This window comes from Aricia agestis, chromosome Z (assembly GCF_905147365.1).
Source record: "Aricia agestis chromosome Z, ilAriAges1.1, whole genome shotgun sequence".
NCBI lineage: Eukaryota > Metazoa > Arthropoda > Insecta > Lepidoptera > Lycaenidae > Aricia > Aricia agestis.
Window position 1 is genome coordinate 33754017 of NC_056428.1, and position 27949 is coordinate 33781965.

At 33.1% G+C, this 27949-nt stretch overlaps 1 protein-coding gene across 1 annotated transcript in view; it reads right to left on the bottom strand.

Moving 5' to 3' along the window:
* Positions 1-3177: 3177 nt before the first annotated feature.
* LOC121739135 (protein grindelwald) overlaps positions 3178-27949 on the bottom strand; it is a 38511-nt gene continuing 13739 nt past the window's right edge. The window contains exons 2-5 of the mRNA XM_042131474.1: positions 22076-22278; positions 9087-9152; positions 7234-7367; positions 3178-3796 (exon numbers count right to left, since the gene is read on the bottom strand). Coding sequence (XP_041987408.1) covers positions 3485-3796; positions 7234-7367; positions 9087-9152; positions 22076-22277 — 714 coding nt within the window. The 5' untranslated portion in view covers position 22278 and the 3' untranslated portion in view covers positions 3178-3484. The remainder of the gene's footprint in view (positions 3797-7233; positions 7368-9086; positions 9153-22075; positions 22279-27949) is intronic.

The following is a 27949-nucleotide window of genomic DNA, read 5'->3' on the forward strand; positions in this document are numbered from 1 at the left end:
TGTCACTCAAAAAGACACCAACGCGACGTTAATTATTCAAACATTGTTAAGTATACTTTGATGACATTGATAGGACTTGGTGGTGTGAGCTGATGTGAAATGGAGTAATTCTTATCAAAACATCCTTGCAGGATTGCTTAAATATTTTAAAGTTTTCCTATAGATAATTATGATGGATTGATATATGCAGCATGACTTGGACGGTACAAACACAAACAATAACTCAATATTTGTTCGAATATAAGGAAACGAAAAAACGCAGAACAATCATAACAAAAAACAAGTAAAAAACATTACAAGAAGCAAAATTCATAGCTGTTTCTTTTTACCCTTACTAGTAAAAAGATCAACACTGTGTACACAGACGTTTTAGTTACACCTGTTTTACTCATCAGCTATAATAAGTTTAAAGAATTCTGATCGATGATGGCCAACAATTGTAAACTAACTTCTGTATACATGGTGTCGTTTTTCTTATTAGTAACGGGGTAAGTCACAAAATTGTTATAAAGCAATACTGATTACTGTTACCTACGACGTAAAAAGCTTAAGCATTTACGTGCACATAAACATTTACATCGAAATAAAAATGCTACCTCAGCCATGCTGATCTTTTATTTTACGAGTCAAACTCTACAAAACTTACTAACTTCAATAATTTAAAGTTCTTATGTTAAAGAAAATTTGGAAATAATAGCCACTTATAGCTACAAATGTGTAAATTCATAAGCATAACTAAGGAATCTAACAATAATTTACATCTTAATAACTATTCTCGCACAGTTTCTAAGCGATTTTAATACAAAAAGATATACATATTACATAATGTTGTTTCAAAATACATAATATTTCAAGTACCACAAAATTGAACATAAGTAACAAAGTCAAACTTTACTCCAGAGCGTAAGGCACACATTTGGGTTGGACTGAAGGAAACGGGGCACTATGGAAAAAAGACAGAAAGATTTTTCGTCAAAATTTTAACCTCTTATAACCACCCTTTTTGAATATACCAATCGATAGGGGGCACCAAGAGGATTTTTTGCTCTTTTGAGAAACACAATTAGAGAAATTAAGAAACACAATCGCAATTAGTATAAAAAATACTTTGTTTATACGGTTTATATTTACACGATTTTGATACATATACAGATCGAATTCCTATGCAATTTATAGGTCCAATAATTGCCTAGCGGCTAGCACGTGTTTACTGTTCACTTCGATTTTTTTAAATGTATTGTCTAAAATTATCTACCTGATATTTGTGAGCACGACGTCTGACTCTTAACAAATTGTAATAAGAATTAAGATACGTAGAATATTAAATATACTTACGCGATGGTTAGTAGGTAACTAAAAAGAGTGAAATTATTATTTTTAACACAAAATTAAAACCGACTTCCAAGGTAAAAACAATAATAACATCCTTATAATATGAACTAAAAAGTATTAAATAATTTTTCCTATCTAATAGTGCCTTTTTCCGAATTCGGCTAAAACTCAACTATTTCTGTACTCAATCTTCATAATTTTAAAGTAGGTGCCAGTTCCAAAAGTTTCAAATATTCTGTCAGAGAACTAAAGATTCAGCTATCTGGTACCGACTTCAAAATGATGAAGATTGAGTACAGAAATAGTTGAGGTTTAGCCGAATAAGGATGTTATTATTGTTCTTACCTTGGGAGTCGGTTTTAATTTTTTGTTAAAAATAATGATAAATTAAGAGGGCGTACAAATGTAAAACTAGAACTAAGTCCAATTTTGATTGAAAACATTATCATTATACTTGACAGAGTCCGTCCTAGTGAATTGTCGGGGTTTATGGCCTAATATAGATACATAATGTTTAATAATCGGCCAAGTGCTAATTGGACCCGCGCACGAACGGTTCCGTACCATTATAGAACAAAAATGTATTTTTTGTATGGGATTAATTAATTAATTTAATTAATTAATCCCTTAATTAATTTAAATAAATTTAATTTTTTTATTACTTATGAAAGCATAAATACAGTAGAGTGTTTAGTGAATATTTCAGGTATCTATTGCCATCTATTATATCAAGCAAAAAATGTCAAAAAAATCACGCTTATTGAATGGGAGCCCCCTTTAAATATTTAATTTATTTTGTTTTTAGTATTTTTTGTATAGCGGCAACAGAAATACATAACCTGTGCAAAATTTCAATTCTCTAGCTATTCCGTTCTTGAGTTACAGCGTGGAGACAGACAGACGGACAGACAGACATCGAAGTCTTAGTAATAGGGTTCCGTTTACCCTTTGGGTACGGAACCCCTAGTATGTATACATTCAACTGAGTTAATTTTAGGTTCAAATTAGATTACAGAGGGATTATCAGTAGTTCAACATTTTCATCAAACACAATATAGGTGACGGACAAAATTAAGACCTACGCTAGCTTTTTGCTTTATACGCCCTCTTAATAAATCTTGTAATAAATGGAATTAAATTCTGCTATTTTGCAATATTCGTGAATTTTGTGTATATTTTAATTAAAATTATATCATAAGCACATGTCAAGTGTCAACATTTTAATTCGACGTCGTAAATTGTCGATGCCCCAGTAAATTTGTTGAGCTCCATTAAATATCTGGCAGTATCCCTCGCTCAAATCACAAATTAATATGTTCAGGAATTATTTATGAATCATTTTATGCTGAACATGTTTTACATCTTTACTAGTACACCACCTGGCATCAATAAAATGACTTGTAATGTGGTTTGGCGGCACATAAAAATAACAATAATTGTGATGTGTCATTGTGCTAACATTAATTAGTAATTCTTTTATTTTTAATCACCAACGCTACCTGTTCCTACTTTCTTCCTCTTAAGTACATAACAATTCAAATATTTTAATCTAGATTCTAGATTAAAAGTACATTGTTGTATAATATCTACTAGATTACTACTACTTGCCTAAACGACGAAAATATAATATACTTTCGTCGGTTAGGTAAAATTTTATATTATAAGGTTTGGAAAAATCAATTAATATTATTTCGGACATAATAATAATATTATGATCCACTGATGTTAATTGAAAAATAAAATATGATCTTGCTCAAAAAAAATTTACTGTCGATAAAAAATCGATATTTTAATATACCAAACACAAACTGGGGACGGGTGTTTTAGTCAAAATATGTTTTTTAAAGATAATATTTTTTCTGTGTCTTAAGATGATCATCAAAATTATTTCCAAAACATCCGTAATTGATTTTTGCGAACTTTATTTACAATATAACAAGTACCAATTTATCTATTTATAATTTTAACATTTAATAAAGTAATAATTTCAAATTATGCAATGAGAGTAACTTTAACATTTCAAATATATATTGCTATAACACCATTTGGAGATTCCCAATAATACATACAAGTAAATATATAATCAACTTTGAGCACTAACAGTACTGCTGACAGTATCTATGTAATTCACAGTTTCTCCTCCAAACCGTACTCAGAATCTTTGACTGACTGTGGGCTGTTCAGGAGGGGTGACGTTCATGCCCATGTTGTCGTAAGAAAAATCTAAAGTTGTGTCCTCCGCTGGATGTCTGTTACTTATGGCGGTGCTTATAGTCTTCGGTGTGGAACCTCCTTGGCTCTTCTCTGTTTGTGTCCTCGTGTCCAAATCTCTAACGTTAAGAGGTTGAGGGTTCTTCTTCGGTTCGGGAATGCGGATCTCTAGTTTCAAGTCGTGTTTCGGTTTCGGCATCTCTGCATGTGGGTTGTGGTGTGTCAGATCAGCGGGATACTGCTTGACTCGATTCTGTAATTTATAATTGTTTAATTATTTTATAGCTGCTGCTCGCGACTTTGTTGCCCCGAAGTTTATATTAATATTATCATGCGAAAAACGTATCTATAGTCAGGGATCCCTAGAACATTTTTTTTTTAATATCAAGCTAAGTTTTTGTGAGTAGCTTCATTTTGATAAGACGAACAACAATTATTTTGTCTGCGAAAAATCTCGAAAGTGATAGCCAACAGATATAGAAAGGATTTCATACTTTGATGGTCCTAAAATATGAATTGTTCTATTTATAGGACAATAGGACAATGTTACTCTTAAATTATATAACTATTAACTTGTCAACATACAAAAAATCTGCTCTTTATTGTTCCGTTTTAGGGTTCTGTGATCAACAAAACTAAGTTGACTATAGAATCCTAAACGGAACCCTAACTATCTGTCTTTTTGTATGTTGATAGGTTAATAGTTATGTAATTTAAAAGTAACACTGTCCTACAAATAGAACAATCCATATTATAGGACCATCAAATCAAAGTATGAAATCCTTTTTATCTCTGTTAGCTACCACTTTCGAGATTTTTCGCAGATAAAAATAAGCTTCATAGTAACAAAAAAAAATTCTAGGGATCCCTGACTAGTACACTTTTTTGGAATAAAAATTATGCTTTATCCTCTCCTAGATCTCAGAAGTACTTGCAGTGTGCTATTTACGTGCAAATCGATTCAGCCGTTTGAGCTTAGAGAGGTACCAGACAGACATTTTCCCATTAATATTAGTATAGACTATAACATCAGTTTTACTTTTCTATATTTTTTTCTGGTTTTCTGGTGAGTCATATTATCATTATAATATCATTATTGTAGTAGACTATTTTGAAAGATAATATCATAATTTGGAAGATATTTTTCTCTGTAAATAATGTAATTACTTACGATATCACATTAGAAACCTTAAAAATAACAGTATTTTTCCACTATTTAATTAATGTTATTATACTTATAAACCTTCCTCTTTAATTAATCACTCTATCGATTAAAGAAAACCGCATCAAAATCCGTTGCGTAGTTTTAAAGATTAAAGGGAATAAAGGGACATAGGTACAGAAAAAGCGACTTTGTTTTATACTATATTATGTAGTGATGATTTAATGTAAAACAATATGAATTATATTACGTTTCATGCTATTATTATCATTCTGGCTGTTAAGGTTAACACAGACTGCATTGATTAACAATATCTCTAAAGGTAGCTTTCCGATTCAAATAAAATGCCACTATGACCGAAATTGGTCTAGCAACCTATGGCACCGCTGCAACTGTCTAAAAACCTATTAAGTATAGCCTATGTCATAAAATGGCATTTTATTTGAATTTCTGTGGGTCGCGGTCGCTTGCCGCGTTGATCGGAAGAAAACAAGAATATTTTTTGTTACTTTTTGAAGTTTACAAATAAGTTAAACCCTAAGCCCGGCCGCACATTGTCCGAATTCTGATCAGAAACAGTTGAATTTCGCCGGACCGCCACCCTGCACACTATCCAAAATATCCTTCCGGCGAGTTCGAGCTCACTTGGCTCAGTACAAAATGCAAGAGACAGCGCGGACGTTCAACTGTTTCTGATCAGAAATTTCGGACAATGTGCGGCCGGGCTTAATGGTCAATTCAGACCGAGACGCGACGAAGCGAGATGAGGCGCGGTGCGATATTTGACATAAGGGCACTTATTCACTTTGATTAGTGCTAGTGCAGGTAATTAGTGTGGGTGATTAGTGATAAGGAGAAAATAAAGGACTTGCACTTATCAGTCGCTCTCCACGCTTGCTTTCTCTTGATTACTAATCACCTGTACTTATCACTAATCCAAGTGACTACCGGCCTTAAGCCCCATACAATATTATCTGTCAAACTCTTCATTTATTTAATTATCATCTTCGGTTTTAATATTCGTCTCTCTGAGTGAGGCAGTAAGAAAAGAAAGCAACATAGAGTAAATTAATAAAGCCATTATTTTTATCAATAGGGAAGTCAAAGGATAAAAAACATTGCACAAAAATTAAATTAAGTATTAATCCATACTATCCATATTATAAATGTGAAAGTATGTCTGTCTGTCTGTTTGTCTGTCACCTCTTCACGCTCAAACCGCTGAACCGTTTTTGCTGAAAGGTATCTATTTCCGAGAAGGACATAGGATACCTACTTTTATCCTGGAGAAATGTACGTTTCCCGCTAGATAAAGGAATATTGACGCAACGGAGTTGCGGGCGTGATCTAGTAATATCAGATATTTAATAAGTATATAGCTTGATATGCCACAAAATTTGATAAAATATATTATTAGTTACACGGGTTTATGATGGCATGCAATGGATTGTTACAGATTTCATGACACCACATGACATGAAATACGTATATACTTTATGTTTGCACTTACCATCACATCACCCGGAAACTCATTGAAATTAAAATTTAACGTTAGAAGCACCAAATCTAAAACAATATTTTCTAATTATATGTAAATTTTCACATATTATTATACTTATGATACATACTTTCATACGGCTTTTGAGTATGGCAATATATAATATTATCTAGTAAACTTGATTGTGTATAGGTCATAATTATGTCATATATCATAACACCTTATGTACCAATTTCCAGAAATAAATGATTCTGATTCTAATAGTATTAGCTATAAGCTACCTTAAATACTTAGTAAAATAGTTTTTTAAAACCATAAGAGCCAGAGAGCAATTATTAATTAATTAATTAATTTGGTAGCTAAGTAATAAAGCTAAGGCCAAAGTACCTACGCGACCAGGCGACTGCGAAGTGGAGCGTCAAGTTGTCAAATGTGTGTTTTGTATACAAAAAACACATTTGACAACTTGACGCTCCGCTTCGCAGTCGCCTGGACGCGTAGGTTTGGCCTAAGCTTTAAAGTTCAGACAGATGAAATTAAACTTTGAAAAGCCTAATTAATTTTTCTCTACGTCTTCTCAATAGAGTGTAGAAAGCAAAATTCTATCTCAACAAGGTAATCATACTACTCATACTCATTTTGGTAAACTGCTGAACCCACAGTCATCAAGAAACTGCTTATAGAGGGCGTTAAGAGTCCTACAAGGATCCAAGACCTGTGGGACATACATGGTGGCGTAGATGTGAAACAGTTATCACTCAAAATTGAAAATGACACCAGAGGCCGTAGCCAGAGTCCCTTTCGTTAAAAAAGATGACGAAATTCGTTATCAAAATGTTAGGGATTTGACATTAGTCTTCGAAAGCGAAATGTCATTTAGCGATGACATATTATGTCAAACCGCATACATTTTCATTTACAAATATACTTGGTCTGGAGGCTGTCTTCACTTCGGCCACAGGCATATTTAAAGACATTAAAGTGTATGAATTGGCTATCGGTGGCTATCTAATTACACGGTAGAACAAACCTTAGATGGCTGCAATTTCTGTTTGATGTATCTCCATGACAACTTGCCACGACACAAGATGATGAGGATCAGTATCAAAACAGCCAGGGCGACGCAACTGATGATCAGTGCAGTCTGAGCTTGTCGCTGGACACCTGTAAAAAACATCAAAATTAACACATTCTTTAACAAAGAAGCTTGCGTATAAATTACAGACACACACACATTAGTTAAGGGGGGTGACGCTAGGCGACCGCCCAGGGCGCCGGACAAGAAGGGGCGTCGAAGGTAAACAAAAAGAGGCGCCGCAGGCCCTTTTAAGGGTTCCGTAGTCAACAAGGAACCCTTATTTGGCCCTACCAGCAACCTCGGCGCCAAATAAATTCGCCCATGGCGCTGGTAGTGTCATAACCGGCACCGCTTACACACAGAAGGATGAGTACTCGAAATCGAAAGCAAATAATGGTATGGTACATGTCATGAAGCATTTTCATTCTGAGTACTTACTGGCTTGCAACAATAGCCTTTACTTGAATATTATTATTGAGCTACTAACAAAAAAACCTTTTTTGAACAATTCATATTATTTAGGAAGCAATCAATAACTATTCAGTATGTATAATTCATTAGTCTAGAATCTAGATGTTAAAATTAAATCGCGTAGCAAATCATCAAAAAGTCGCGCAGATCGCAATGTAAGTCCCATGTGGGTGAACTTGCACGCGAATAATTTATATTTTTTATACCTTCGGTAAGTACCTTTAAAAAATATTAATTCGGGTTGGGTGTCTCGGAAACTCTTATAACAAACCACTACGACACTGTTTGACTGACAAATATATATATTTCGTTATTATTTAATATTTATTACTTAAATATGTTACTAATAACTAGGATTTAAACTTAACATAGCTGAAATCATAAATCATACATATTATTATAATATATCAAAAAGTCATACGCAGCCAACGCCAAGCGAGTCGCAATGCCATGCCATACAAAATAAAATAAAAAATAAAGCTTCTGAGTACTGAGAAAAAATAGCATATTTGGAACATAAACATCGCATAAAAATAAAACAAAATAAAATTCGCTATGAAAATATAAGCTAGTACATAATATTTAGTAATATATAGATAGTAGTAGCAAATAAAAGAAAATAATAAATTTTTCAACATTTCTGAATTTGTTTGTTTGCCTGTAGGCCTGCCTTTGTTGGTTTGTATGTTTTATTTTGGGCATTTACAGTTTTTTACGTACAATTTACAAACAAAAAAAAGTAATTTTGCAGCATCAAACACAAAAAAAAACACAGCAAATACAAACACATAGTTAGTAAACTTTCGCTCAGCTCGCAAAGCAAAATATATTTAGCACACATTTTATTTAAAATTATTTGACCTATTTTTGATTAAACTTTACTGTCTTGTATTCAAAAACTTTTTTGCATGAATGGATACTACTGAACAGATTTTGACGGGGATGAGTTTTAATACTTATAATGTAAAGGGATGAGTTTTAATACTTATAATATTATCATGATAACTACAAGGATTACAGATTGTGACTCGTGTCACAGTTTTCGTTGCCATACTCCTCCGAAACGGCTTGACCGATTTTGATGAAATTTTGTGAGCATATTGAGAGAATCGGCCAACATCTATTTTTCATACCTAAAATTATTTATATGGCAAAACAACGTTTGCCGGGACAGCTAGTAATACATAAAATTGTTACAAAAACAATTATAAAGGTAGTAATAAAAATTGTTTTACAAATAAAAAAATATCGATATTTTAATTAAATTTCTTAAAAATATTGAATAAACAGCAAATTATATTAATACAAGAGACGAAATAATTAATTTCACTTACCACTAATATCCGAAGGTGGTTGGACGTTTTCTGTTCTACGCAGGTATCTCAAGTCGAGTAGATATCCTGAAAGTAAATAGATGAATGATTAATTTATTAAAAATTTAATTGTAAAAAAATCCTTTTTAAAACTTAAATATATTTTATACGGTTTTGAAAGCTTAGAAGATGGACTACTATTTACTTCTAATAATTATTAACATAATATGATTTATCGTAAAATTATTCGAAGATATACTATATTATTTTATGAGAGCTTTTTATGAGCGTCATACTTTATGGCGACGAAAAACTCTCAAAGAATCCATATCTACATCTATACTAATTTAGAAACGCGAAAGTGTGTTTGTCTGTCTGTCCATCTGTTACCTCTTCACGCCCAAGCCGGTATACCGATTTTGGTATTGAGTTTCGGGAAAAGACACAGAATACTTTTTTTTTAATGTACGGTTCCTTCACTATAACGAATTTTGGAGCAACGTAGTTGTGGGCGTTATCTAGGACATTAAAACTTATAGACACTCGAATAAATACACGGATACCCCAGTAGAGTTAGATTTTTTTAAATTAATTATAGTCAGATTTTTTTTGCACCAGTGTCCCAAATCGCTTAAATTCAAAAACTCGACCAAATCCGACGTGTGCGTTAGCCGCCATATTGGTTTGAAGGTCCAATCTTTTTCTAGCTGTATCTCCTTTATCTTTTTTTTTTTAAGAAAATGATTAGGATTTTTGTGGAAAATTTGATTTTTTACAACTTTAGTTCCTATAATTTTTAATGTAAAATCAATATTTACGGAAATAACTTCAAAAAACAAGTCAAAGTATAATTTCGACCTTTTCAACCTGTATCGCGATTATTGTCAAATACAGAAATAAACTTGTAGCTCATTAAATTAACCACAATTATTAAAATTAAGACTTCGCTGTCTGTCCGTCTGTCTGTCTTCAGGTTTCAAGAACGGTGATAGGTAGAGACTTGAAATTTTCAGACATTATGTATTTTCTTTCTCTCTATAACAACAAATACTTAAACATAATATTATATTTCATATTTGATGGTGCTCCCATATAAAAAACAGGATTTTAGTGGTCTTTTATGCTCTTTATTAAAAATAGCAGCACTAAGACAGTTAAAATAGGTAAGTATGCATAAAATATTTAATTATGTTTGTACTTTAATAATTAATTATAAAATTAAAATAAAATAAATATTTAGGGGGGGGCTCCCATATAAAAAGCACAAATTATTGTCTATCTTTGCCTTATAATGGTACGGAACTCCAATTAAGCTCTTTAGGAGCTATATTTAAGCAATTTTTTATTGTATTATAAATAAAATACTAGCTAGATCGCCTAAATATTAATTACAATAGACAACAACATTCTAAAGAAAATACAATCTAAAATATACAAATATATACAAACTTAAAGTATAAAAACCAATGATATTATATGAAAAACTCAAAGTATAAAACTATTAGCTGATGCCCGCGACTTCGTCCGCGTTAGCATAGTAGATCACAATTCACATCCCAAGTATTATTTATTGTACAAAAGTATTCAATATTCAGAATTGGCTTTCCTACGATTTTATTATTTATAGATGTTCCGTAATTTAGGAATTTCACCCAACCGTACATTTTTCCGCAAAAAATTGCCTATGTCCCTTCTCGTAGCCTATTCTTCATGTTTGCCAAATAACATAAAAATTGCTCCAGTAGTTCTTAAGATAATAAGCAATTTCATATAATTTCCCCCGTTTTATCACATTTCCCTCTATTTCTTCGCTTCTATTAGTCGTAGCGTAATAAAATATAGCCTATAACCTTCCTCGATAAATAGGCTATCTAACACTGAAATAATTTTTCAAATCGAACCAGTAGTTCCTGAGATTAGCGCGTTCAAATAAGCCCTTTCATATAATTTCCCCTCGTTTTTTCCATATTTTCATCTATTTCTTCACTTTTATTAGTTTTAGCGTGATAAAATATAGCCTATAGCCTTTCTCGATAAATGAGCTATCTAACACCGAAAGATTTTTTCAAATCGGACCAGTAGTTCTTGAGATTAGCGTGTTCAAAATATAAGCCCTTTCATATAATTTCCCCCGTTTTTTCCATATTTTCCTCTATTTCTTCGCTCCTATTAGTCTTAGCGTAATAAAATATAGCCTATAGCCTTCCTCAATAATTGGGCTATCCAACAGTAAAAGAATTTTCCAAATCGGACCAGTAGATCCTGAGATTAGCGCGTTCAAACAAACAAACTCTACAGAATTATAATATTAGTATAGATAAAAAGGAAAACTTCCCCAGCATAATAAAGTACTCTGTGTTCCCCAGGTCATCCCCATCTGGCAGAGTGCCTAGCAAGCTGACATCATTGCCACGTCGCATGGCAATTGCTATCCGCTTTAGCTCAGGTAGCTCCCGGCTCTGGGGTCTAGGTTGGCTTTAATAATCTTCTTAGATATCTGTCTAAAAAACTTATGTGCCCCCGGACCCCATGTGCCTTGGGGTTTTCACCCCAAACGGTTCAAGTATGAGATCTCAACTGAGGTTCTCATATTTGTGCCGCTTCAGGTTTTCTGCTTGGTTTGCGGCTGCGCCCGCTTAAATATTGATTTCTAAAAAAAGTCATAACAAACAAATTTATAGGAAATTTAATGATCTATCACCCAAAACTTTGTTTCTACAATTGTTTTCGCTAAATTCGACAATAATTATTGACATACAAGCGAAATTATACTTTGACTTGTTTTTTGCATTTATGTCCGTAAATATTGATTTTACAATGAAAATTGTAGGAACTCTAAATGTAGAAAATTTAATTTACAATAAATTTAGTTCTTAGTATTTTCGTAAAAACATAAAAAATAAAGGAGATATGTCTAAAGAAAGATTTGATCTTCAAAGCAATACGGCGGCTAACGCATACGTCGGATTTGGTCGAGTTTTTGAATTTAAGCTATTTGTGACCTCTTCTAAACACTGCAGGTGCAAAAAAAAAATCTGACTATAATTAATTCCAGATTCCCATACAAGGCTGAACTAACTCTACTGGGCTAGGACGGCTTACACAACAGTGGCGTATTTCGCGTGAGGACAATGGAGGTTTTACATAACACGAAGCGTCGTGGACGGCTTAAAAATGTCTAGTAAATGTTTTGTAAACAGACTCGATTGTGCTCCCACTGAAACTATTTCAAATGTGTTAGCATTTTGTGTTTGAACGATTTATCAAAAGCAAATGTTGTGAACGTGGATTTATGTACTCTTGAGTCACTAAATCCTTTTTTAGGGTTCTGTACCCAAAGGGAGCCTATTACTTACTTCGATGTCTGTCTTTCTGTCTGTCTGTCCGTCTGTCTGTCTGTCCGTCTGTCCGTCTCCAGGCTGTATCTCAAGAACCGATATAGCTAGACTTCTGAAAGTTGTATTTGTACTTTAGTAATTATTAATAAAATCGAAATAAAATAAATAATGTAGGGGGGCTCTCATACAAAAAATACATTTTATACCTATTTTTGCCCTATAATGGTACGGAACCCTTCGTGCTCGAGTCCAACTCGCATTTGGCCGATTTTTTTTATAAATACGCTTGTGACGCTTCAGAATTAGTTGAAATATTTTTTTATTATTATATTGTGTCCTCTATTTATGATGATTCCCAGACACATCTCATTTTAATGAAGTCAGGACTTTTATGTTAATATACCCTATACAAAAAAATTATATTTTGTAAATCGGTACTCAAGCGAAGAAGTTGTCGTTGAACAAAAAAAAAATATACACAACCTTTCTTTGAAAGCCGATAAAAAGTACCAATGTTTTTTTTTCCAAAAAGAAAAAATCCCAAACTTTACACATTTTGCAATAATAAATTAGTAACACCTTTAAATAGTAGGATTATAAATCAAACCAGCTACCCTAAAAGTGATTAACGGGCCAAATGAAGTTTTCAATATCGATTTTCCAGTTGGCTTATCACGAAATCCGGGAACGTTTTAAAAACTCCATCACCACAGAGTACCGCGAAATGTATTCGTGTTTTATTTGAATAATTTTTAATAACTCCTCTGAGCTTTTTGAAGCTTTTGAGTAGTTTTGTTGCGAAGTGATATGACTTTGGCGAAGTGAAGCGAGCTAGATCGCAGTGACATCAAAATGAATTTATTGTGATGGAAATGAGTTTCGTTTCGAAGTAAATTTCGTGTATATTAAAGCAAGCAAAATTAACATGCATAAGAATTTGTTGACTAACTAATTAATAAGTAATAACTAACAAGCTTTTAAGATTTGAATGAAAAAAAAAAACAAAAAAAAAGTATATAATTATGGATTTATCTTAAGGCATCGCAAAAGCTATGATTCTATAGAGTGGCATTCGAAAATTCGACTTTTTATAATAAGTATAATAAAAAATCGAATTTTCGAATGCCACTTGACTAAATGCACGGTATAAATTCGTTTATGTAATCTATTGCCAGGTGGCCAGAAACCATTTCCGAACACCTGTGAAAAGCTTAAAGCTCTGAAAAGCTTTTGAAATTTAATATTAGAGCTGTAAACATCCATCAAAGTTTTAATTTAATTACTCAATTCATACACAGAGTCGTGACATAATATTGGAAAGCTTCCAAAATAAGCTTAGTTCACAAAGTTTAGTTTGTACATACTAGTTGCCGCTTACTGATACACTGCAATAAGGAGTACTGTCACCAAAGTTGGTTTTACAGTTTGCAGCATATAAATTTTGATGCTTACCGTTATATGCAAGGATATTTAAAAAATACTGACGATTTCACAACAAGTAAAATTTTCACAACAAGTTAGAAGTAGCAAGAATTTCAGCATTAGAAAGTTACCGGCTAGTCAAAAATGAATTTAGAGATTTAAGCAACGATATTATTAATGACATGAGGCATCGCGAGCTCCATGGTCGTTGTTTGGATTGTATTCCTGACTTCTGACATTGTGAATTATTGATTTCTTACTTCGCTGTCGAAATTACTTGATTACAGACGGCAAAACTGTGAAAACGGCGGGAACTTAACAGAATTTATCTGGGGGTACGTCAGTGCCCCCGCCAAGTTGAGCAGAAAAGCGGGCCGTACCATCCTTTTCTCGAAGCGATTCTGGCTTTTTTTGACCCAAATATAACTTCGTTGACCGTTATGGATTTAACAACAAGCCTGAATTTTCAGTAGCTAAGCAAGCATTGTATAAGCACGGTATATTTAAATTTTTTTCATTTAATATGAACCAGTAGCTTAAGAATTGTAACTCGTTAAACTTTTTAATTTTGTAACTCCCTGACTGATCTGACCGATCATCAGAATTATTATTGTCTAAGGCACTTCTAGCGGACATAGAACCTTCAAATTTAGAACGTAATTAGTGTTTAGTGTAAAACACTAATTAATAATTATATTCTAAATTAAAAACCTAAACATTTCATAATTTCTGACCAGTTTTCTACATACACTAACTTCGTGAATAACTTTGTAACCCATATAAATGTACAGGATTTCAAACTTACATTTGCAGTTTATGAATCATTGTACCCGTACCATCGATATCTCCCGTACCGTACAGGAGATATCGTACGGATCGTACGTATAATGAAAGGAATAATAGTTGTAGATAATTATCTATTTACATATATAAGATACTAGCTTTTGCCCGCGGCTTCGCTCGCGTGAAAATCGAAAATCACGTAAAATGCAAATATTCTTGTTAACCTCCTTTGGAAACATAATATTTTTCCAAGACCAAAAGTAGCCTATGTTACTAAAGAAAAAGAGGAAGACTACCTACAAAAATATAAAAAATCATGAGAAAGAGGATTTAAGAAAAATCGTTGATATTCTAGAACTAAAAGGTACCAGGAAAAAAGGACTATAAAAAAAGGACAGGACTCTATAAAAAAAGTGAGATCCCATCAAAAACATGCTTTAAAAAAACCAAGTATCGCAACTCAGTTTTTATTTTTTTCTATCGTAAAAAGTTGTGAGATCCATGTAATACCAAGTCGGTTAATTTATTCAGTCCCCACTGAAGGGACCTTCTGTCTTAAATTTATTGCGTAAGTTATTATCATATCAATATTATCAAAAGGGGTTTTGTTTAATTTTATGTTCTAATTATCTTGTGTATAAAATGTTGAGCCTCATCTCACAGTTTCACGGTCGAATTCTTCACGTAGTGAAATTGTTCATAGCCATGTCAAAATGTTTAATCTCTACAAATGACACGGGTGAATGACCGACATGAGCTTAAATCCAGTCTTTAAACGCATTTAACTGTAAGTTCTGATAAGCGTGAGCATTGTATGCAGTATGAAACGTGTAAGTCTGTTCATAGTCTCATAGATAATAAAGTCACACTCAAAAATTAAAGTTTCTTGCATTGAGAGTGAACTTAAAGATTAATTGTGCGGAAATAGACATGATCACAATTTTTTTTTCTTACTGGTAATTGAAAGAAAATAGAAATAAAATGCTACTCGATTATGACGCCACCGTAGAGTTACTTGTAAGCATCGCGGGAGAATTATTTTGTTTGATAGCTATATTATTGCGTTTATGAATGTGGTTTCATAACAAAAATTGCTTTAAATTACATAATAAGTTATCGAATTGTATATAAGTTTAAACAAATAAATAAAAATTCGACATGAATATCCAACTTTGAAAGCGCATAAATAAAATTAAGCTGCGGAAACACATATTTTTTTACCATTATTTATTTATTTCTTTTATTAGCAAAATTTGCTAATTTTTGACCTTGTCATCATCACTAAGTATTAAGTAATACTAAATTTTAGATACTTTTCTGCTCTTTTACTTTTAATATTATTTACTGCATGCTACACGTTTACTTGTTAATAATCTTGACTCTCAATCACGGACGTAAAAAAAGTACGGACGTAACCTTCTCTAATCACGAGTGAAGCCTAGTTATGGCCGCCCGTGTAGGATGTGTGCGTGATATGAGGGTTGCCATATAAATCATAAATTTCCCTACTTTTAAATTTTGTAAACTCAGACAAGTTAAATGTATTTTTTATACTTAAACATATTTTTATGTTTTTTTCGCTTCAGAAATGTAAGCGGCTGTTAAAGATGTCATAATGAAAATATTATTTTTATGACACTATAGATAGAAAAAAAACACATATTACGTACAGAGAAGTATATTATTTACATAACATTATTAGTAATAATGATTATGTACAAATATTTACAATAATAAAATTATTACTAGCTATTTGACCGAGCTTTGCTCGGTACCTATTCGATAAAACACGAATAAAATGACATTTTCTAAAAATAATTCCTAGCTAGACAGATTTATCACCCCCGAAACCTATATAAGAAACATGTATACGAAAAGATATAAGATACTTAAGTCCCGTAACCCGTTTCATCAAACAATCAAGTAATGCTAAATAAATAATGGCTTGTTAAATCAGTTAACGGCCTGTTAGAGCTATCGAGAGTTCTACCATGCGCTAACGTCAAATCAAATCACCTAACATGGTGTTAAATTTATTCCTGGTCTAGAGGTCCATTAAATATTTTCATTCCTACTAGGTCTCAATGACGCTCGGGTGACTACACCAATAGCACCTTCCCTCCCCTACTACTGAAAAAAATCTAAGACAACAATTTTATTTATGGACGCTTCACACCACGTCAGTCTGACCCCGTGCTAAGTACCTGAAGGACTTGTGTTACGGGTACCAGACAACGGAAATATATTTAATACTGTTTTACTATACATATATTTAAGATTTTTATTATATGATACACATATTTAATACACACCCATGACCCAGGAACTTTGAAAACTTTTTGTTCCGTCGGCAGGATTCGAACCCGCGACACCCGGCTTGAGCCACCGACAGCCCACCCACTGAGCCACAGAGGTCGTCAAACAACAGTTATATCCACTTTTGTAAATTAAGAAATTAATAGGGGTGTAGGTAGACTATTTTTAGGAAATATATTTATTTTACAGATGTACCATCAAGGAAGTTGATTTCTATGCATCTGACAGACCAACGTTATTTGGTCGAATACTTATGTCAATTCAATGTTAATTGTGATCTGTCGGCTGGGTTTGACGTAACGCAACCAAACTACTTATGTCCCCGATTTGCATAGGAATCAACTTCTCTGATAGTACATAAGTATTTTGTTACACCTAAAAATATGTATAAAAAATAAATACACTCTTATTTCAATTAAAAAAATCACTTATTAAATATAAAAAATATTATAAAGTTATTAAGTAAAATATGTCCATTTTCGGTAATTCTATAATACAAACTCTCAAAAAAACAATAATTTGTATTAGATTTCGTTTACTGTCTACACCCCTATTATTGTATTCCTGCCTAATTACTGGTCAATAGTATGCTAAATACTTACATGACACTAATAAAAGACAATAAAATTAATTATTTGATTATTTAAAAATAATTTAAAATTTTCTCCGGTTTGGGGAAAATTTCCCCACTTTGTTATGGACATTACTGACCTGTTGAAGTTGAATTAATATTTACATTATTTTATCAAAATACTTTAAAAATATGTTATCTTACCTATGAAATATTATTCCTTGATGTTTTTTGTGTAAGGTTGTATTGTTCTTGCACCATTTTACAACACAAGATGGCATATTTATTTTTATTTATGAATGACAAAGATGTGTCACCGCGATGCAGTCTAATTGCGTAATGGCGGTACGATCGGCTTATTACAGTGCGAGTGTTTGTGCAAGATGTGTACATATGATCGCCTGGGCTTATTAAGGGTGCTTCACTCATTTCTTAATGGCGATCCGTCCGTACTTTTTTTACGTCCGTGCTCTCAATGTAATATTATATTAAGGAAAATACTGTTGATTTCTTAGCTCTATCAAGTTCAAACTGACATTATGCTTGGGTGATTCCGCTAATGTCTGTTGTTTATGCCTTGCTTAGATTTTTTTTATAGTATACTAATTTTGTGGTATCGGCCAGCTGGTTAGAGCTTCTGTCATGTTCCATAAGACACGAGTAATTGGTCAGTGACAGGCACAAATACAGTGGAGTAATTATTATCTATATATTAATACGTGAGCCAAAAATTTTGTATCCCTTTTGACGAAAAATAGGGAAGAATGAAATTTTGCACAGTTATAGTTTTAAATATGGTTAAGAAGTGCATATAGCTAATATTATTTTGAAGTAATGCTTTTATCATACATTTAAAAAAAAATTAAACATTACACACGCAACAACACACACACTAGGAAAAATGACAGATTTTTGAGTGACAAACCTATACATACGAATCATACTCTTTTATTTATCGTTGAAGTCTGTTGACAACAAGGTGACAAATTGAAAATGGATTATAGTTTTTTTTTTATTGAATCTTAGATAAATATTAAACAATGCTTGACACGGCCGACAAGAGTTGAAAAAAATAAATTATGATGAAGTCAATGTCGTTGAAACTAAGGTCGAATTTCGACCATTGGGCGATCTCTAGTTATTATATCTTTAAACAAGCAATTCTTGTATATAATAAATGTATATATATAATTGGAATCTCGGAATCGGCTCCAACGATTTTCATGAAATTTAGTATATAGGGGGTTTCGGGGGCGATAAATCGATCTAGCTAGGAATAATTTTCAGAAAATGTCTTTTTGTTCGTGTTTTATCGATAATCGTTAAACTGAAAAATATGGCGAATAATAATACTATTTTGTTGGCAACTAATTGTTTTAACGACCAGTAGATGGCGTTATTAAGTAACACGAAGTCAATGAGTGTTTGCTATACCGAGCAAAGCTCGGTCATCCAGGTGCTTATAAATATTAAATACTAACTTTAATTTCATAAAAATGTTGACATGATATTATTATCCTTACAAAGTTAAGTGATCATTAAATGTTTGCGTAAGGGTTTTATTATTTATACTTTGGATACGGAACCCTAGAAACTGCATAACAAATGGAATACCGTTTTCATGTCGATACCAGTTTTTAAGTGCATATTCACTTGTTACGTTCCGCTTAACTCACACAATACGGTGAAGAGAATAAATAAGCAAAAAGAGAGTTAGCGTAACAGTTAGGTATCTTTATACCAGCTAATGTGTGGATAATTGCTTTCATCTATCCACATTGTAGTATTTTTCATGTCAAACGCATAACGTTACCGAATTATAAATAATGTATTATAATTTATAACACACACAAAACGTTTTATTTCTTTGACCGATATTATGTAGACGAACTTCATTATCTTGATGTCTGTCAAACAAGCGCTACGATTTTTCAATTTCAATTAGAGATTGATATATTTAAATATAGAGGAGATCTCTAGTCTTATTTAAATTTAGAGGAGATTGTTTGTCAATTTAGCTAGAGCCTAGATCCTAGCAATATCCAGATTGCTGCATAACCTTTATCGTGTCAACAGCGCATCTTGATAGGCACAAATAGTTCGGAAAACGCCTCTACCCGGCAACCTACTCGTGGTCACCCACACAGGTGCATACCTGTGTCGAGCCACTAGACCGTCACGATGGACATTGTTACTTCGCCCTTACGTTTCGGTTGATGAACATATTTCTTCCACTGATTTATTTGTATCGAACTCTATTTTAAACTTATTGAGTTGTAAGAGGACTTACAGCGTCGAAGGGGTTACTTTACACTACAGCGAGTGTGTTTTACACAATAAATTGTTTAGATGGCTTTAAAAGAGAATATTACTGTAATAAATAACTTTTTAATGTTTTTATGTAACCCCTTATAATCATTTAATGAATTTCAGATTATACTTAATTCAGGCAATTAATTATAAACTAAAGTGATATTATGATGTCACTGATACATGATAAAAGAGACAAAAGAGAGATAAAAAAGCGGCCAAGTGCGAGTTGGACTTGCCCATGAAGGGTTCCGCAGAAGTAATAAGGTTTATTTTAATGAAATTAAAAGGTTTTTGATTTATTTTCATATTTCAGTTAATTTAATGAAAATTAATTTAAGGTTTACCATTTATGACGTATAAAAAACTACTTGCTAGATATCATTCAAACCAATTTTCATTGGTAGTTTTTATAGTAATGTACATCATAATATATTATTTTTAGACTTACCACGCCCTTACTTTAGAAGTTAGAGGGGGGGGGGGGGGACACACATTTTACCACTTTAGATGAGTCTCTCTCGCAAACTATTCTGGTTAGAAAAAAATGACATGAGAAACCTTAATATGATTTTTGAAGACCTATCCATAGATACCCCACACGTATAGGTAAAAAGAAAAAAATTTTTTTTTGTTTCAGTTGTACCTATGGGGACCCCTAAAATTTGTAATAATTTTTCCATTTTTGGATCAAAATCGTAATGCGGTTTACAGACTACATCTACTTAACAATTTTCAATAGTATAGCTTTTGTAGTTTCGGAGGAAAGTGGCTGTGACATACGGACGGACAAACAGACAGACATGACGAATCTATAAGGGTTCCGTTTTTTGCCATTTGGCTACGGAACCTTAAAAATAGAAGTTACAACTTAAAATCTTCAATCTACATAACAATATGGCGACGCAACGTGGTCACTTCAACACTCATTGACCAGCATTGTATGATGGCGCGGAACGATTATTTATTATTTAATACCTTTTTCTCCGTAGTCATCGATGAGTCATACTATTAAGCCAATACTTCCTATTGTAAAACAGTTTTTGTCATTGATTTATTATCTCCGAATAATCGTGCTATATTTAACCTTAAATTGACTAACCATTATTAAATGCCATCGAATTCCAAGTCTAAATACCTTTGAATAGCCCAAGGATAACACAATATTTTATTCCCAAATCCCATCCGTTGCTATCTTTATGTCCTAGAGGCTAGAGGCTTGAATAATACGAAGTTCAAAGCCTATCCTTGACTTAAAATGTTCTCGGCTGAGATGTTTGACCTGAAAACTGCATTCCTTGATCGTCGAACGAGCGAGAAACAAAATAATAGAGCGAGAGGAAAATATCGTAGGCGGTTTGCGGTCACGAAACTGGTTGGAGTCACAGTCAACATACCATAAGTGATTCTGTGCTAATGCAATTAAGTCGAATTTAGCTTGAACCGTCTCGAAGGCTTATTTAACTATCTAGATAAATATTACTCATTGGCACTATAAACAACGCACGCAAGAATTTTCAGGGTAGAGAAAATTATTTCAACGTAATTCTGGGAAATTCGGCAATAATGTAAACTAATGTCAAAATGTCAACCTAACCGGGTTAAAGCTTTCAGTCTCACAGACTAATGCTTAGGTAATCTAATTAGTACTACATCTACCTCTTTGTAATATTAGTACACACTACCCCTTCACAATAAAGTACGGTTACATACTAATATTATAAAGAGGTTTGAAAGTTGGTAAAGTAACGGGTGTAATATTTTAATTCACTATAGTAAATCATCTACCATTACATAATAATAATATTACTTGCCACTATTAAAGGGATTATAAAAAGTTACCGTTAAAAACTCAAGCTACCAGGTTAAAAACCCGTGAAAACCAATGCGTACATAACTATAACGTCTTTACGCGGATACCAACCAAATAAATAAACTACACAGAATTGAAGACGCGAGTGGATCACGATAACGAACATTTTGTAACATACGGACATTTACTTACTTTTTCCCTTATAATTCGAACAATCCTTGTAACTTATCAACTTCATCACCTTGCTAACATATCTGAGCTCTGGCTACATATAAAATGTACAGTTTTTTTTTATTTCAAATCATTTTTCCGGCTCCATCCTCCATTTACGCAAAAAACGCAAATTTTTTAACTGTTACTTACCTGCCTTCAATTATCGTTTACCTTGGCGTTCCTATCCTTATGTCATCAACGTGAATGCCAAAGGTCTGTATTACCTCCAACAGAAAAAACTCACCTTGACACTCCTTAATGCAGAGGCCGCTGTCGTAGTTATGGTCGGTCTTGTTGCAGACTGTGCTGCAGGGTGCACATCTGTTCGTGTCCGGGGAGCAGTACTCTTCGAGCTGACAGGTTAACTGGCCACACCTGATGCCGTCGATGGCCAGCTGAGCTGAGGCCACTCCGGCCATGGCTAGGAGACAGGCTACGTGCGACATCCTGAAAGAGATAGCAGTGATTTGAGGTCAAGTGGCATTTTCTTAATTTTACAGGGCTGTCAATGTAAATATTTGAAACAATTTATTCCGGGGAATAGAAACCACTTCTTGATATTATGGTATTGTCAATGAAAATAATATTCACTCAGCAGATCCTCACGATTAAGTAACATTCCATGGAAAAAAACGACATGAAGCTTGTATATATAATTATATATACCTACTATATATTCAAAAATTTGTGTACTGAACTTATTTTATAAGGAGGCAACAAACAATAATTTTTGCCTAAAAACATAATCCTATTATTGGGAATAAGATTTAAAAAAATTTGCCCTTTTGTTTATATTATAAATTTAAGCAGGTATTTAAAAGAGATAATAACAAACAATCCTAACATTATGGGTAAAAGTCCTTTTATATTATATTAAATATAATAATTATGATTTGATGACGTAAGAAACTTCGTTGCGCCAAAATTCGTTTAGCGCGCTGGAACCGTACATTTTTCCGGGATAAAAAGTGTCTAAATTTGGTTAATTTAGTACGGATATACTTAGAGTCCCGGGAAAGGACATATTATGTGACTCAAAGTATATCCATACCAAATTTCATCAACATCAGTTCAGCGGTTTGGTCGTGAGGACAGGACAGGTCGGAGTAACAGACATACAGTCAGACACTCAATTTATAATATTAGTACGGATATGGATTAGCAACATTCAGATATCAGTTTGACCCCACCTGGGGTATCAACAACAGAGTACGTAGCCAAATTGGACCCAAACATAGTCAATTGCCCCAGCATCGCAATTAGACATTCTGGGTAAAGTTTAGTCTTTAGCGTTAGGTTTAGTGTTCAGGTTCAAGATACTTTGATGGGCTGAAATGTTAAGCCTAATTAAAATCGACTGAAAGCTTGTAACTTTGAAAACAGTATATTATTTTGGTAATATAAATCTCAATTTATGTTTATACATTATATGCCGCAGATGCTGATTAAATTATGACGATGACTAGACACCAGATTATATGCACTTTCATATGCAAAAATACATTTACATGTTTGCATATCGACGGGTGCAAAGTAAAAAAAGTCATCTGCAATTTTGAGTTTTTCGTTTTTTTGTAGAAACTAGCTTAAAATATCATGTTCTACAACATACCAAAAACAAAAATTCAAATATCACCTTATTTTTGGTACTTTTGTCACGTAAAAGAAGACATCTACTCTTGTTTTGTGAAATTGCACGATGTAGATGCGGATAACTACCGCTGGTCGTCTATACGCGGGTCGCGCGGGGGTCATGTTATGCGGCATAAGCGGCTATCTGCCATATAGCTTTTTCTACGTTGCGATTGTGATTTAGATGTCTCAATTTACTTTTGCAAATTAGTATTGTTTATTATGTTTATGAGTACCTATTTATGTTAATTCTTATTGTTAGCTATATTAATTGACTTCTAATTTGTTACTGTTATTTTTTACTGTTTTTTCATGTTCAGAAAGTCCAAAACGACTTTTTAAAGAAGTTGAAAGTTTCCAGAACATAAGTGATAAATTTATCGAGCAAAATACTGTGTTGTCCGATGAAATTATTGAACATCTTATAGAAAACCTTGATGTGTCACCGATGAAGACAAATGAATATAAGATAAGTCCCCATGATCTGAATACTCTAGGCCAGTCACACCAGTTCACTCTCAGTCTGAAATATAAAATGATTTTGAAAATTTGTCGATCTCAGCAAATTAACAAATACGCCAACACCCTCAGAATACAGTTCATCACTTCAAGTCCGCCGCGTCCATTATCAGTATTAGATCAAAATATTATATATTCTTTTTTATTAAACAGATACTTTGATCTCATATAATCTATGACCTGCTTGAGTTTATTAACTCAAACAGGCCATCGAGTATATTGTCCCTCTCAAACTTTAAATCTTCTATAGACAACACCATTGATGCTTCTTCGGCAGTGGAGGCATCAAGTGAATGTTCTACGCCTTCCTCGTTAAACGGTAGAAAAAGACGTCAGTTACATATTGATCTAAAGAAAAGGCGATTGAGAAATAAAGACACGTGTATTGATACGAGACGTAAATTACGACAAAATTTAGGTAAACAATTACATCAGTCCAGAAATGGTAAATTGCAACCTGCGTAACATCATATCCCGGCATTTGCAAGTTCTCGCGAAATTTTTTTATTAACTTATCTTTGACCGGTTTTGGGATCTCTGTGATCACGAGAAGCAATTGAGAAATCGTTGAAATAAAATTTCATTTTGTGTTCTGATGAATCGTATGCACCCCTCCGATGGTGTAAAACGTCCGGCGATGCTTATGATGTTATAATGAACCCATCATGCTTACAAGTGCCAAGTACAAAGACTTAATAAGCCTCTGCCTAAATTATAATAATTTACAACATAGTTCCTGTACTGATAATGATACTGAATAATTTTTAAATTAGTTTAAAATAATTAAAGTATTGACACAGAATTTCATTTTTGTTGTGAGAAAATACGATTTTTACGAAAGTAAATGAATGATTCCTAAGTATATCCATACTAATATTATAAATGGGAAAGTATGTTTATTTATTTATTTGTTTGTTTGTCCTTCCTTCACGCTCTAACGAAGAAACAAATCGTATTGTTTTTTGGCATAAACTTAATTGAAAGGATGAAAAGTAACATAGGCTACTTTTGGTCTTGGAAAAACATCATGTTTCTAAGGGAGCTTACGGGAATATTTGCAATTTACGCGATTTTCAAATTCCACGCGAGCGAAGCCGCGAGCAAAAGCTAGTATTTCATATTTTAACTTCCTTCTTAATCGTGTACCTTGCACCGAATCGACAACGTAGAAAAAGATATCTACGCAATTATGTTCTGAACTTGGGGTGTTTAAGATGTAAAACGTTTAACTAAATATTTTAATAATATAACTTACTTTTAATAATAATATAAAGTGTTACACTTTACGTTGTTACTGATAATCGTACTAGTAATCGGTAAAAATACTTTAATAAATATAATTTTTAATTCCCACGTAGAAACGACCAAGTGGTAGTTAACTCAGTTGTCATATTTTCAAGCGCAATGTAGATGCAGACAACTACAATATCTCGTAAATTAAACATAATTAGAAGAAATTAAATATACATGTGGATTCATTAATAAATAATGAAACAATGATAAAAATTTCAATAAATTTGATCGGAAATTGACAAAATGGGAGCATTTTTTCCTATTATGCGCTCTCCTGAAAAGTTGCTGTTTTGTAGATGACTCTTTTTACTTTGCACCCGTCGATATGCAAATGCATATAATGGCACTTTTGGCGTTAGTGCATATTTTGGCAATTTTTCGTTGATAGTGCACATTTCGGACGTATGATGCCCTCGTAGTCTTTAAACTAGCTATCTACATTCTTCACACGGAGGCCACAAAACAGTAGGCCTACCACGAAACAGTTTTGAGACTCAAACAATCGGATGAGAATGCCGCGTCCTGCTCTAACAAACTTGATATGGCGTTGTTAGAGCAGGACGCGGCATTCTCGTTCGATTGTTTGAGTCTCAGAACGGTTTCGCAGTAGGCCCACTGGTACGATAGATATCAAAATACTTCACTGTACTTATAAGAAATGCAAAATTTTGGATTTGATGGAATGATGAAAATTGGCGCATTTATTAACGGCACCACCGGAATACTCTTCAAAAAATAATAAATGTATCTCTAAGTTTGTTTTTAATGTTTAAAACATATTATTAAATAAATAAATGATAAATTTTAATATTAAGTGACTTTTGATTGTGCATGTTTTGTGCATATTTCGACCATTTTTCGTGCATATATGCTTGCGTATTTCGGCAATTTCATCGTCAAAATATAATCCGATGTCTAAATATGATGTTGGCCATAAAACTACTCTGCGTGCCCGGGGCAGCGACCACAGGGGGAACCCGTAAATTTTTTTACGAATTTTTACGAATCAATTTTGACATATTTCGACAAACAAATAGGGCAAAAAGCTATGCGCATTCGGCATTGCTATTCGCTCATGATGCTTACTCATTTACTTCCTGCTTGTTGCTGAGTTTTCCAGGGAAGTTGGTGACTTAACACAGTTATCGAGCTTCAGATGTAGTTTTCCTGGAAAGTAATTCATATATCCGCCAGTTTTTAATAGCTATATATTATTACTAAACTCCACTCGGGCTAACTTGTCGCCAGCGGTCATTGACCTCCTGTCAAAAACCTGCCACTTTCCATATAAACCGCAATTGACAATGAAATGTCAGATATTGTCAATCGTGGTTTTATATGGAAAATGACAAGTTTTTGACAGGGAGTCAATAACCGCCAGCGACAAGTTATCCCGAGTGGAGTATAGTTGCCCTGCAAATATTTTGCCATATAAAGTATTTCGTTCATATTATTTTATAGAAGTCACTAAATAAGTATGTCACCATGGCAACGTCCATCGCTATCCCGTCGCACAAACAAAGGTCTCGAGTTGTAATACTTTACTATTATTTGTTCAACAAATGCACTTATCAATATAAAAAGTACCCAGTAGCCGATTCCCAGACCTACTGATTTAAATGCATATAAAATTTGGTAAAAACCAGTAAAGCCGTTTCGGAGGAGTACCTACGGTAACTAGCATTATGACACGAGAATTTTATATATTAGATAATTTTAACAGGCCTTATAAACATAATAATTATTGTAATCAATGATAATCATATTTACAAAAAATCGGCCAAGTGCGAGTCGGACTATAACAGTACGGAACACGAAGGGTTCCGTACTGTTATAGAGCAAACATAGACCAAAAATTACGTGTTTTTGTATGAGAGCCCCCTTAGTTATTTATTTTAATATTATTCTTAAATATTGAAGTAGACATAAATATAAAGTGCCTACCTGTTGCCATTATTGATATCGAGCAGAAAAGTTCAAAAAAATTACGAAAATATTTGAAATAGAAAAAGATATGTGTAGCCAGATATATTAGCTTGGTTATGAAGTAGATAAGTCACAAGTTTTATTAAAATAATTAGGGAAAAAATTAGTTATTGTCCGTATGTTACGAAATGTTACTTGTTCGATTCTTCCACTCACGTCTTCAATTATAAAAATATTGCTTTTTAGTCATTAGTTATTACTTATTAGTAATTAGACTTGGAAGAAAAACCCGTTGGGAGGCATATTATGATTTATGATTCATACGGCATGGAAATCGATTGTATAGATTGACGCCTTCGATCACTAATTGACGCGAATAAAATTTGTCACATAGACCGTACCTACTTACACTTATTGCTATTGTTTAAATGTTTATTTATGTTATATTATATTCAGGCACGGTCCGAAGGGGGGGTCACAGGCGACATGACCCCCCCCCCCTAAATCAATGGTCAAATTGAAAAATCTCAAAATCTTGCCAAATAATCAAAGAAAGTTTTTGCCAATAAATTTTTAGTATAGTGAGTGACCCCCTCCAAAATTTCAGGCTGCGACCGCACCTGATTATATTTAGCTTCTTTTAGTTTTGATCCTGTTGATCTGCTGAGAAATTAATTCATAATGTACTTAAAATAAGACCTAGTCTGATTTTAAGTACATGAAAAATTAGATTTTGAAACGTTCTCCA